This window comes from Mytilus trossulus, chromosome 3 (genome assembly GCF_036588685.1).
Source record: "Mytilus trossulus isolate FHL-02 chromosome 3, PNRI_Mtr1.1.1.hap1, whole genome shotgun sequence".
NCBI lineage: Eukaryota > Metazoa > Mollusca > Bivalvia > Mytilida > Mytilidae > Mytilus > Mytilus trossulus.
Genome location: NC_086375.1, coordinates 30181006 through 30194297, shown reverse-complemented (window position 1 = coordinate 30194297; position 13292 = coordinate 30181006). Strand labels below are relative to the sequence as shown.

The 13292-nt window shown below is 31.0% G+C and overlaps 1 protein-coding gene across 1 annotated transcript; it reads right to left on the bottom strand.

Annotated features, from left to right (window-relative positions):
- Positions 1–8660: 8660 nt before the first annotated feature.
- Positions 8661–11395, bottom strand: LOC134709343 (E3 ubiquitin-protein ligase TRIM71-like). The gene has a single exon (XM_063569509.1). The coding sequence runs from the start codon at positions 11393–11395 to the stop codon at positions 9707–9709; it is 1689 nt and encodes a 562-aa protein (XP_063425579.1). The 3' UTR covers positions 8661–9706.
- Between the last annotated feature and the right edge of the window lie 1897 nt (positions 11396–13292).

The following is a 13292-nucleotide window of genomic DNA, read 5'->3' as shown; positions in this document are numbered from 1 at the left end:
GCAGTGTGAATGTGGTATAAATCTGAGAATTATGCTTCATTTGTAAGAGTTGTGATATGATAGTTGAGAAATAAGTGATGCAAGATTTTTATAAATAAATGAGTCTTTAACCAATTGGACTTGTAATCAGTTTTTAACACCCCAATTCAGTTTTCCTAAAGCAGTTTCATTTTATAGACTCATGCAGATTAGATGGTTGGTTTTACGTTGGACTTGTGCAGATTATGCCGTTGGTTTTCCTGTTTGAATGGTTTGAATGGTTTTACTCTAGTAATTTTGGGGCCCTTTATGACTAGTTGTTTGGTGTGATCCAAGGCTTCCTGTTGAAGGTTGTACATTGACCTTTAATGGTTTACTTTTATAAATTGTTATCAGGATGGAGATTTGTCTCATTGACACTCACACCACATATTCCTATATCTATTATGCAATATTAATATTTATTAACACTCACACAGTTCATTTGAAAAATTTATTTCTGAGTCTAAGATTTTGATAATCGTAAATGAAATTTTTATGACTCAATTGCTTTTTTGAAATTGAGTATGACGGAAATGTTTGTAGTCCAACCAAGTGATCTTACTTTGGTGGATATTCACTCACCATCACATAATTAATTGTTAATTGGAGTCAAAGCTGGAGATTTAAAAGCACCAAAAATGTGTTTTCTCAAGGACGACTAAAATTTTGCAAGAGGGCTCAATTTAAGATACTTTTCCAATATTTTACTTTCTCTTCTGATTGTTGACCATCTTAACCCCCATGGAAGATTGCACAATATCCTTCCTCCTAAATTAATGCTTAGATCTTGATTTTAACACAAATTTATTCATTCTTCTCAAACATAAAAAGGTTTATAAAGTGATATTATTTTCCTGAGGATCTGATTGAGGTTTACAGAAAAGACAGTAATGGCCCAATACAAGTAAGAACAAAGAAAAAGGGAAAAAAAAGAGGAACCAATTGCAACAAAAAACAAACAAAAAAGAATAGTACCTTAATTTTTTCATGGACATTTGTAACTACCAAAAATGCATTCATATTTACCTTATATCATAAAATTTATGGTTGCCTTGATGATGTGACGTAAACATTTTAACCAGTTTTGTATGTGTGTCTATATCCAAATGTCCACACTAAAAAAGATCTTTTCAGCTCAACATACAGTAACTTTATAGATCTGGAAATCAATCCAAAAGTCTATCAAGGAAGATACAGAATGACATTTTATTTCTCTCATCCTGATGACCCAATTGTGTAGGAACCTTGCTACTTTTAATGATCCATGATGGATATATTGCACTCTCTGCACAATGGGAGACCCTTGCAATAGCTTTCTCAGAAGTGGCCTTTTGGAAGCGAAATTTTCTCTTCCACCAGAAATAACCTCGTTTTCAGTTGCTGTTCAACATCTTTCTTAGGAGTGCCAATTTTCTAAGCGAAATTTCCTCTACCCAACATAACCTCGTTTTTCAGCAGCAGTCCTAATTTCTTTTTCATGTCAAAAACCTTTAAGAACCTACTTATTGTATTAATTTTCTATTTGTTCCCGTCCTGAATTATATATGAAACATTTGTCACTGAACGTTAAGCAAGCAAGCAATTACCAATCAATCATGATTTTCCAGATTAATCCCCTATGTCTCGAGCTTGTCTCTGGAAATTAAAGATATTTTTGAAAAAAATCTGTTCCAACAAATATAAATAAGAATGACTCAAGTTTCGGTTAAACTCATATATAATCATGTTAAAGAACAGTATTAAATTCTTTGATTAGAACGACTCCGGAGATTAACCAATCATGTTAAAGCTGACATTTTCTTTCTCTCTGGGAATTACTTTTTAGAAAAGACCTGTTTCACCCAGCAATGTCATGATGACAAATTGTGAATTGTCACCATGTCTGGAAAATTTGCTTAAGGTGGTACCCAACTAACTAAAATTAATTTGGCTCGTTTAATTTTCTTAAAATTTTGACAAACTATTTACTTTGACACATTGACAAAAATGTAAAAATTTTAGAAAATTTGAACCAACCATTTTATCAGAAAAATTACACTGGTTATATAGCAGTTTGACAAACACTTATTTTGATCATTGAGAAGCTTAACATTCCCTTAACAACACAATGTAATTAAAACGTTTAGCTGATTTTACAGAGTTATCTCCCTGTAGTGTTAGGTACCACCTTAATATCACATTCCTCCTGAAAATGGCAATATTTCAGTAATTTATCATTTTGAAGAAACACTATCAAGTAGCTTCGTGACAGTGAACTTGCTTAAGAGTGCAGGAGGCCTTGGTTTGGACCCCCTGCTTGGTCAAAGTGATAATGTAAGAATTGGCATTAGCTGTTACTCCACAAAATATGCAGCATTCGAGGGGTAGGAGCCAAGACAGGTCCACACATAATTCAAGCAAGTGACCCGGTACCAACGAGAGACCTTTCGCCAGATGCAGGGTAAACTGGTTGACTTATGGGACCGGCTAATCACCAACACACTGAAGACCTCAAAGTTCCTCAAACAGATTGGGTAAATGTACGCACCCAAATAATGTGTCTGGGTGAAGAAACATACCTTGCTGTGGATTGTTGTCTTGTGAACTAGCAGGTTTAACATCCGAAAAAAGTGTATCCGTCTAGTACAATGCAAACTTCATATTCATATCACAACACGTCATATATTGTCATGCTATCTTAATCTTAATCTATTAACTAACATTAAAAAGATGTATAGAATAATATTGAGGAAGTACAAATGTTCTGATACTATAGACAACAAAATCATTACCATGGCATTTCTGAAAGTGATTTCTTTCCTGAATTGCAACGTTTTACTCACGTAACCCACAGTCTATAGATCGGGGAAAGCGGGGGACTTTTTCAAGTGCATTTAGGAAACTATACACTTTTTAAAAGACACCAGATGTAAGATAGATTAGGTGATACTACCTATGCTATATTAACTTGATTTTTGTCATTACGAGACAAAGGTTTTTTGTCTAATCAGAATGCGACATAAAGGGGGGGTGGAGGTAAATCAATTATGATTTTTTTTTAAATATTGGTGAAAAGAATATGTGCAAATGAAAATCTTACTTAAAGTTTGGGAGAATTTTACAAATAAACGACTTAAGAATCCGAAAGCAAATGTTTAAAACAAAATCTGAACAAAAGTTTGTAGAAATCTCAAGCTAACTTAAGGTGAAAATAAAATCATTAGTTTGAATATATTATTTGATTTTCCTGAACAATTTATTTTTCCTTGTTCATCTTGATGTTAAGAACTGGATTAAAGTTTGAAGAGAAAAATAGTTATATCAGTATAGTGCTAGACGAGTTTATACGAGAGCTGTGGATTTTTTTTGGTAAAGATAACATTGATGAAAGACTTGTTGTTGCTTTTGCTAAGTTTGAGGAAGGCCAAAAAGAAGTAAGTAACACTATATGATAAAAATAATAGAGGTCAAGATTTTATAGGAAGGTTGCTGTACTGCATACAAGTGTTTATGGTCATGGTCACTTCTGTTCTCACATATAGTGAGAGTTTTCAATTAGGAGAACTGACATTAATTCAAAAAATATCTTAATTTAATGTTTATTGAAGGAAATGCTGAAACTGGATACATCTTTGTTTTTTTTTATTCTTCTGGGGGATAGTTGTCACATGGTGATTATACCACATCTTCTTATTTCTATTTACATTTTAGAATGAATTTCAAAGATGAGAATTGGATTATGGTGCATCGGGTTAAAAAACATAAAAAATTTAGAGAAACAGTAATCTATTAGAACTGTTTGAAGAAAAAAAACGATAAAGCCAATTTAAATCTAACATCATGAATTAATGTCTAATAAAAAAAATTCTGATTGAGGTATTGAGAATAAAATTTTTAATAGTATTTTGTAGGTAAAATCGTTGAATTTAAATCAATTTATATATAATAATAATTAAAAAAAAAACAGTAATAGCTGATATTGTGGATTCATTTCTTTTCATGTACCTAAATTCCAGGATTTGGAAAACCTTGCATTTAGTGGATGAGTGATTTCATGGTTTTGCCAATGTCTGCATACAGAGTGATAGAAAAATTTGTAATTTGTTGACCGTTCAAATTCATGGTTCACCTGAACTCATAAAAACCACAAAAATTGTTATACACTGAATAATAATGAATCAACAGAAGATAGAGAATAGCAGCAAAATATTTCAACCTTATTTCGTTAAGAATTGTTGACTACTAAACTAATTTCAGCCAAAATTAAGTAATTAATCCTTAGGTTACCTAGTATTAAGTTTGTGATCTACAAACATGGCCACTATGGTTAAAAGTTGAACAAATTGGTATAATAGAGGCAAAAGATTCCGAAAGGGACATTCAAACTCATAAGTAAAAAATAAACTGATAATGTCATGTCTTAAAAAGAAAAAGACCAACAGTATACAAAACACAACATAGAAAACTAAAGACTCTGCAACTCAAACCCTACCAAAAACTACAAAAATATTCATAAAACAGAAACCACCGGACGACTACAAAATGAGTTATTACATGTAAACGACAAATTTTGACTAATTTCATTGTCTTTGACTATCAACTAATAAACTATGATAGATAGGTAAAAACTGTGAATTTCAAAAAATAATCAGAAAAATAAAATCAACAAAAATCTCACACTTACTGAAAAAATTCCATGACCCCAGCGTTAAACTATGATTTTTGACAAATTTTCTTGTCTATTCTATACTTTTTTTTTTTAAATCTTCACTTTAAGAGGGATGTGTCATTAGTTCACGAACTTTACAGAATAAAGTACTCAAAAACATAACTGTATTTTTTTTATTAAACAGGCATCCATATTTAAACATATAGTTTATACGCTACAGATTAAAATAATACATAATTCCAGATATAAGGTGTTAGTCCAGTCAAACTAAGATTTAACCTCAAACTAATTGCAACATAACATGTTTTATATCTGATCTATAGCATTATGCCCTTTATATACACCGAAAAAAGTCCAATAAAATCTAAATTGAGGAAAACTCAAAATCAGCATTTTTTACTTCCTATGGAAATTAACATTGGAAGGGGAGATAACTCTTACAAAAGTGAGTCTTTTTTGGTTGTTTTTCTGGAAATTTATGTAAAGTAAGATACTATGATGGATTAATTAGTTTGTATTTGACTAAATTATATAATCTTCTGCTCATGAAATGTAAAAAAACGAAATGTTATGGGAATTTTTATATTTTTCGTTCATTTTCATTAAAGAAATTGCAAATTTGAAGCTTTGTAACCATTTTGAAAAAAAAAGATGTGAAAATATGGTATTGTATATATCTGTATATTATATTTTTTCAGCAACTTAATTATATAAAGAAATTATAAACCACAAAGAGAAGATTAAATGCTTAATTGTGTTTATTAAATTTGAGATTCTTTACCTTGACATGTTGAAAAATTCAATAAATAATCAACTTATGAATTACGAAATCTAGATTATAGCTTAATAACATATATGAAAACACCTTTGAAGTTGTTTGTTATACTCTAAAGACCACTAAAAATTCAAGAATCAATACATTCTGATGACTAGAAGCTGTAAAGTTATAATTTTGTATCAATTTTTATTGATATTTCTGCCTTTTTTTTTAGAAGAGTTATCTCCCTTTTCAATGCAAATCTCCATAGGAATTTTAAATGGTGATTTTTTTAGTCTTCCTCAAGTTATATTTTGTGGGAATTTTTTCTGTGTATATTTGTGATATAATGCTAAAGATTAAAACTTAAAAATCTTCTGTTGCAATAACTTTCGGGTTAGGGTCAAATTTATGCTAGATTGACTGGACTATGTCATTCTATTCCTAAAAACCTAAAACTATAAGACATACTTTTATATTTAATTTGACTGTCCCTTTAGCATGTTAATTATCATCTAACTTTATCTTTGTCATCAAACTCTTGACACTTAAATTACCAAATACAAATGCTTAAATTGAAATAATGTATTTATCTAACAATTTCTTACAGGGCACACAAAAAAGATATGATCTCATAGTGATATTTTTTCACAAATATTGGCTTACAAGTTATTTTTCACTAAGTCAATTCCAATATGTAATAGAAAAAAAATACCTTTAAGTTCTTGTTTTACAGATAATTCTAATTTGAAATTTAAGATATTTCTAAAAAAAATTGGAAAGACGTATCTCACTTTTTTTGTCGAGCCTGCAACTTTTGTTGCTGAAAGCTCGGCATAGGGATAGTGATACGGCGGCGGCGTTGGCGTTAGCTTACTTCTTAAAAGCTTTATATTTTAGAAGTAAGAAGACTTGTGTGCTTCATACTTTGGATATAGATGCCTTATGTTACGAACTTTCAGTCAATCACATGTCCAATGTCCTTGACCTCATTTTCATAGTTCAGTGACTACTTGAAAAAAAAGTTAAGATTTTTTGTAATGTTAATTTCTCTCTTATTATAAGTAATTGGATAACTATATTTGGTATGTGCGTACCTTGCAAGGTCCTCGTGCCCGTCAGACAGTTTTCACTTGACCTCGACCTCATTTCATGGATCAGTGAACAAGGTTAAGTTTTGGTGGTCAAGTCCATATCTCAAATACTATAAGCAATAGGGCTAGTATATTCGGTGTATGGAAGGAGTGTAATGTGTACATGCCCAACTGGCAGGTGTCATTTGACCTTGACCTCATTTTCATGGTTCAGTGGTTATAGTGACGTTTTTGTGTTTTTGTCTGTTTTTCTTATACTTTATGCAATAGGTCTTCTGTATTTGGTGTATGGAATGATTGTAAGGTGTACATGTCTAACTGACAGGTGTCATCTGATCTTGACCTCATTTTCATGGTTCACTGGTCAAAGTTAAGTTTTTGAGTTTTGGTCTATTTTTCAAATACTTTATGCATTAGGTCAACTATATTTGGTGTATGGAAATATTTTATGATCTATATGTCTGTTACACAGGTTTTATTTTACCTTGACCTAATTTTCACGGTCCATTGCTAAGTGTTAAGTGTTTGTGTTTTGGTCTGTTTTTCCTAATTTATAAGCAATAAGTCAACTATATTTGTTGTATTGAAGAATTGTTAGCTGTACATGTCTGCCTGGCATGGTTCATCTGACCTTGACCTGTTTTTCATGGGTCATTGATCAATGTTTTGTTTTCTTGGTTAATGTTGAGTTTATTTGACAGTTTTAATAAAGCTTTATATTTAGGACTATCAACATAATATCAATGATTAGTAAAGAAGACGAGACATTTCAGCGTGTGCACTCTTGTGTTTCAAAAGATAAACACCAGCTGATTAAAATAAAATATCTTGTGGACAAGTATGATCTATATTTATGAAACAATGCATTGGAAATAATTAATTTTTATTATTTTTTTTCATGATGTAAGAAAAAAAACTGAATGTGTTTGCTGTAAATTAAAAAAAAAAATTGCTATGTTTTTATCTGCTCATAGTGTATGCTCCATATATCTTAAGTAAGGTGAAATAACAATAAACTCCTCTTCTTAACTACTGCTATCAAAATCAAAACCTATTATTTACAGATTAATTCTAATCATGTAAACCTAGTTTTAAAACAAACTAATTCAAATACTGAAAAATATTTCAAAATGTAACACTACAAGCTTTAAAGGGAATTAACACTTGCTAAATGAAGTATGAAAAATAGTATAAAACCTTATCAATAAATAAAAAATGACTATCAATAAGACACAATAATCAAAGTTAATATTTTAATTTTCACACAGCACACTGTCATGGTGCATATGTTCAAAGTTGATATCCATTTCTGTAAATGACATCAGAAAAGATTGTTTATAGAAATTGTAGAAGTTGAACGTTCTGGTAACTAGTCTGTTTCACAAATCATCGAAAATGTATTTAGCAACAAAAGGTTCATAGTCGTGCTTGGTTTCCTAATAGGTATACGTCCAATAGGTTAAAACAAAATTGTCATAGTTCTTCATCTTGATTGTTTTAATAAGTTACACATGTTATTAGTTCAGCGTGTTGATATGTGAATAGTTTGTGTCTATGAAATATCATCATTCAACAACTGTTCAAATGTTTGTCCTTTCACTATTATTTACAGTTCTCCAGTCCCAAGGTTCACAATTTTCTATTATGCATAAACTTTATATAAAACTATTCACATGGAAACTTATTTATTTTCCATGAATTTTATCTTATTTTGCCTTAAAAACGGCTATATTTTGATTTGCACAGAATTCACACAATTCACTTTTCACTATGGGATTACAATCCAAGTTAAAAGATTGAAAGTTGGTATACAGCATATCAGAATATTTCATTTCAAATGAAACACACTAAGATATTCTCGATATCACTAACATATTTAGCATATACATGCTTTTACTCAATGGAATATTTATTTCATACACTACCAAGACACAATGACACACAATGACATCTCATTATTCCTTTTATCACTGAGAAATTTGTAAACAAAAAATAAGGAAGATACACATGAACTCATGATTAAGAATGATTATGCTACTAAAATCAATACTTAGTGTTTCCAATTAAAAATTAAGTTTGCAAACCTAATCTTTTTCAATCCATGTTAGAATTAAGAAAATTATTTAGAATGTATCTTCATGTCTTTTCAAACTTTCGTGCAAATTAACACACACTACTATAATATATATACATACTGAATTGGTGGGAAATGTTGATGAAAATTTTAGTTTTTTCAACCATAATAAATAGTATAATATATCTATCTTAATCTTTAGACATTTAAATCTTACACCATAGGTCTTCATTTCATGTATTGCTTATTTTAATAATACTTATTTTTGGAATCTGCAATTGGTTGCAAAATATCCATGAAAATTCTATTTCTGCAAAAAATCCTGTTGTACAGCATGTATTATAATTCTTGTTTATAGCTTTCATCTTCAATTTCTTTTGGAATTGTCACCTTAAAGATGGTTTTCCTTATATTTGAAATTTAAATATGTTGATATTACATTCTACATGTATTATATTTACATATTGCCTAACAATGTAATTTTAACACACTATTTAGTATGTAAATATAAGAATGTTTAAAATATTTAAAATGTTTACATATCATATAAACATTTATCTTTTGTTGAAATTTGTTTGATGGGATCTTGATATCTGTGTGATTTTTTTTTGTGTGTCCAGGGTTCTCACTTAGGACTTGTCATTTTTGGCCAAACAGTAAGAAGAAGATATTTTATTGCAACATAATTTTTTTTAGTGTCCAATGACACCAATACCTTTGAAATAACATTAAATTCAGATTAGTTTTAAACTTTTGCTTTAAATGATGATATGTGTGTCCTGAGTTTACATTTGATTTCAATCTTGATGCCAGTTGTGAAAATTATTAGTCCAGCAAGATTTTCATTAGTCTAGTACTCATGGACTTGCCTTAGTGTGAACCCTGTGTGTAATTGGTTTGCTGCTTCACTATACTTATATAATTAATAAAAACAATGAAAATGATTTGTATAACTTTGGCATGTGCAAATTCTGAACTGTTTAAGATAGACATCTGTCTCATAAATCCTGGATATATTCATTATGTTCGATTTATATAGTTAGTTTTCAGATGATATAAAAAGTTTTTGACTATATTTGTCAAGTTCCTGTCAAAGATATGTTTTGAATAAATTAAAATCCTGCAATGTTTATTTCATATAGCTTTGCTTTTTTAGTTTGACTACCTGCAGCCCTAGAGCATCCTATATAAAGTTGTCCAGTTGTGTTGATTGCAAGAGAATATGGAAACTCTATTCCTATGTCCTCTGTATTGAAATATGAAATTAAATGTCCATTGTTATTGAGGATGTGTAAGATGTAAGTATTCAGATCCATCACAACAACATTGTCACTTGGTGTTGTCACAATGTTTACTGGTGTGAAGGGTTTACTCTTATTGATGATTGAATGACCTTTATACTGGTTTATTATATGTCCACTTTGTCCTAAGATCACTACTTTACCTCTGCCAAGATTAAAAATATCATCCACAATATGGATATTTCCATTACTTGTAGTGGTTATATTCTTAACGTTAATAAATAATGGTTGATTGTGTTGATCATGTTCATATACAGTTTCCTTGTCTCCTTTCTTGTTCATTGTGATCACAGCACTTCTTTTTTGTTTGTAATTATAAGCTCCAACTATGAGTTTATTGTCACTGATTACATGAATAGCATTGGGAAGTAAAGGTGTTACATCATAAACAGAATCAGTCAGTTCACCAGGACTGCTGATTTGTTGTAACTCTGTTTTCCCTTGAACTATCATAAGGAGTTGATTAGAAGGAGTAACTGCCATTCCACACACTGTAATGTCTAATTTAGACATCATCTTCAGATTGGTTCCTTCAGGTTTTACTCTCTGTAATATTCCGTTAGTACCAGAATGTAACCAAATTGACTGGTCTTGGCATGGAATTACAAGTGTTATTGCTTCAAGTTCAGTCTGATATGTATTATTGATGACTAGAGAGACGTTTATTTCTGCTGACAAGTTTCCGTCATATTGTAATGATCCAATGTTTGATTGGTTGATATTCCCTGGAACAAATTTTGGTGAAGAATTATAGCTTGGCTTGGTTTGTGGTTCTTGGATTTCTGTTGAATTCTCTATTATTTTAATCCCTTGGAAGAAATCAGTAGCATTGGAAATGTCAATAAAATCTTGGACTTCATTTCGTTTGTCCTCTGTCTGGTTTGTGAATATTGATATAGCATTAAGATCCGATTTAACTGTTGTTAAAACAGTTTCATGACTTTGATCCAATTTATTTAAGAGTTCCTTAAAATATGTGTCTACTTGTTCTTTAACAGTTTTCTCATGCATCAGAATATCTTGTCTTACTTTGGAATACTTTGAATTTTCTGCAGACATAAGCTTATTGAGTTCATCTTTCTTTGCTTTCATGATTGAATTATTCTTCTGCATTTTAATTTGTCCTTTTTTCAGTCTCTCGACTTTCACTTTATATTCATCACTAATTTCAATCAGATCATGCTTTTTATGAACTTTAGCAAAACAGGTTGGACAAACGAGGACTTCACATGTATTACAGTAAAGACATGATGATTGTCCAGCATGTTCATCACACTTAATATTGGTAAAATCCAGTTCTTCAGTATGCAATCCAATCTCTTCTCTTATGATGATTTTATGATCTTGTGCATTTTTGAATTGGGAATGTACCTTGTCCTTGCAATGACCACACATCAAAATACTGCAGTCCATGCATTTCCACTGAATTAGTCTATCTGTTTCACATAATTTACAGTTAACAGGAACTTGACCTCCTCCAAACGGATGAGAGGAAGCCATATTTGTCAGGTGTGTCAGGTAATTCACTTCTTTGTTTGATCTATTTTGGGGTTGTTAAGATCAACCAGTTAAATACCCTTGTACTAAGTAAATATACCCAAACATGATAACAGTAAGCATTTAATTTATTGATTTTTTATGACATTAAATATGTATATAACTATATATATTACCTGTGCATGATGCACGAATCTTGTTCTGAACATGTTAAAGTAGTTTTGAATCAGAATTATCTTTCCTTCTCCACAATTATACTGATACCTTGCTGATAGACCATTTAATAGGTAAAATGTTTATGTTAGATATACCGGTAATGATCTTTTCTTATTGCACATGAAAAAGTTTGAATTGAAAATGACTTGTCAGAAGCATAGGCAGATCCAGGGGGCCCTGGGGTATGGTTCCCCCATTTGTTGTATACTTACGGAATCACTGAAGCATGACTGGAGCGCCATCTTAGGCAATAAAATTATTCATGTTGTCCTATTAGATATAAGGAGATTTGGTATGAGTGCCAAGGAGACAACTCTCCATCCAAGTCACAATTTGTAAAAGTAAACCATTATAGTTGAGTTTTCAAAGTTTTATGGAATGGAAGCTGTCAATTCGGCCTGTTTAGAGCAAGCTTAGAACTCATAACCTCAGTGTTGCCAGATTAGTGATCACTGTTAGTACCAAGACCACTCAACCACTTCAAAGTTATGCATACAAAATGATCTATTCAGTTTGATTTGCTATGACTAGGGTTCAAACTCCAAAACCTCAGTATTGGTAGCCTATTGATTAGTGTAAGTGAACTACTCAGACCACTTGACCACTTGACAAAGTTTGATATAGAAATGACCTATTCAGTTTGATTTGCTATGACTGGGATTCAAACTCCAAAACCTTAGTATTGGTAGCCTATTGATTAGTGTAAATGTACTGCTTAGACCACTTCAATGTTAGGCAAAACAATTGACCTATGCAGTTTACTATGACTAGTGTTCAAACTCCAAAACCTGAGTATTTGTGAGCTATTGATCAGTGTAAGTGAATTACTCAGACCTCTTGACCACTTGACAAAGTTTTATAAATAAATGATCTACGCAGTTTGTTTTGCTATGACTGTTGTTCAAACTCCAAAACCTTAGTATTGATAGCATATTGATCAGTGTAAGTGAACTGTCTAGACTGCATGACCACTTTAAAGGTTTATAAAGAAATGACCTGCACAGTTTGATTTGCTATGATTGGGGTTCAAACTCCTTAACCACAGTATTGTTAGCCTATTGATTAGTGTAAGTAAGTGAACTGTTTTGACTGCTTGACCACTTTAAAGTTATACAAAAGAAATTATCTATGCAGTTTGTTTTGCTATGACTGGTGTTCAAACTCCAAAACCTCAGTATTGGTAGCCTATTGATTAGTGTAAATGAACTGTTTAGACCCCTTGACCGCTTCAAAATTTTTCAAAAGAAATGTCCTATGCAGGACAGGGGTTCAAACTCCAAAACCTTAGCATTGACAGGTTTTATTTAATAAGATAATCAATGATAGTGAACTACTCAGACCACATGACCACTTCAAAGTCATTTACAGAATTGACCTTTGCATATTTGTTTCACCTATTAACTAACTACTTATTTTTATTTATAGGCAGATAATGGAGATAATGGGTTTTATAAATGATTATGAAATTATTCTAAAATTATCCTGTTTAATGTATTTGATCTTTAGGCGAGGTTAGAATCAGAATAAAAAAAAATGTAAAATTAAATCTTCATGAAACAGTTTGGTCCTGGGAATCATGAAATTTAACTTTGCCAAAAAATACCTACCCTATAGTTAAAAATTAATCTAAAATGCATTCATGAACGAAGGGCAGTCGTTTGAATGAATTGCTTTAAAAGTGAAG

What these genes read in the sequence shown, in the direction of transcription:
- LOC134709343 (XM_063569509.1), bottom strand. Translation starts at nt 11,395, where the DNA reads ATGGCTTCCTCTCATCCGTTTGGAGGAGGTCAAGTTCCTGTTAACTGT.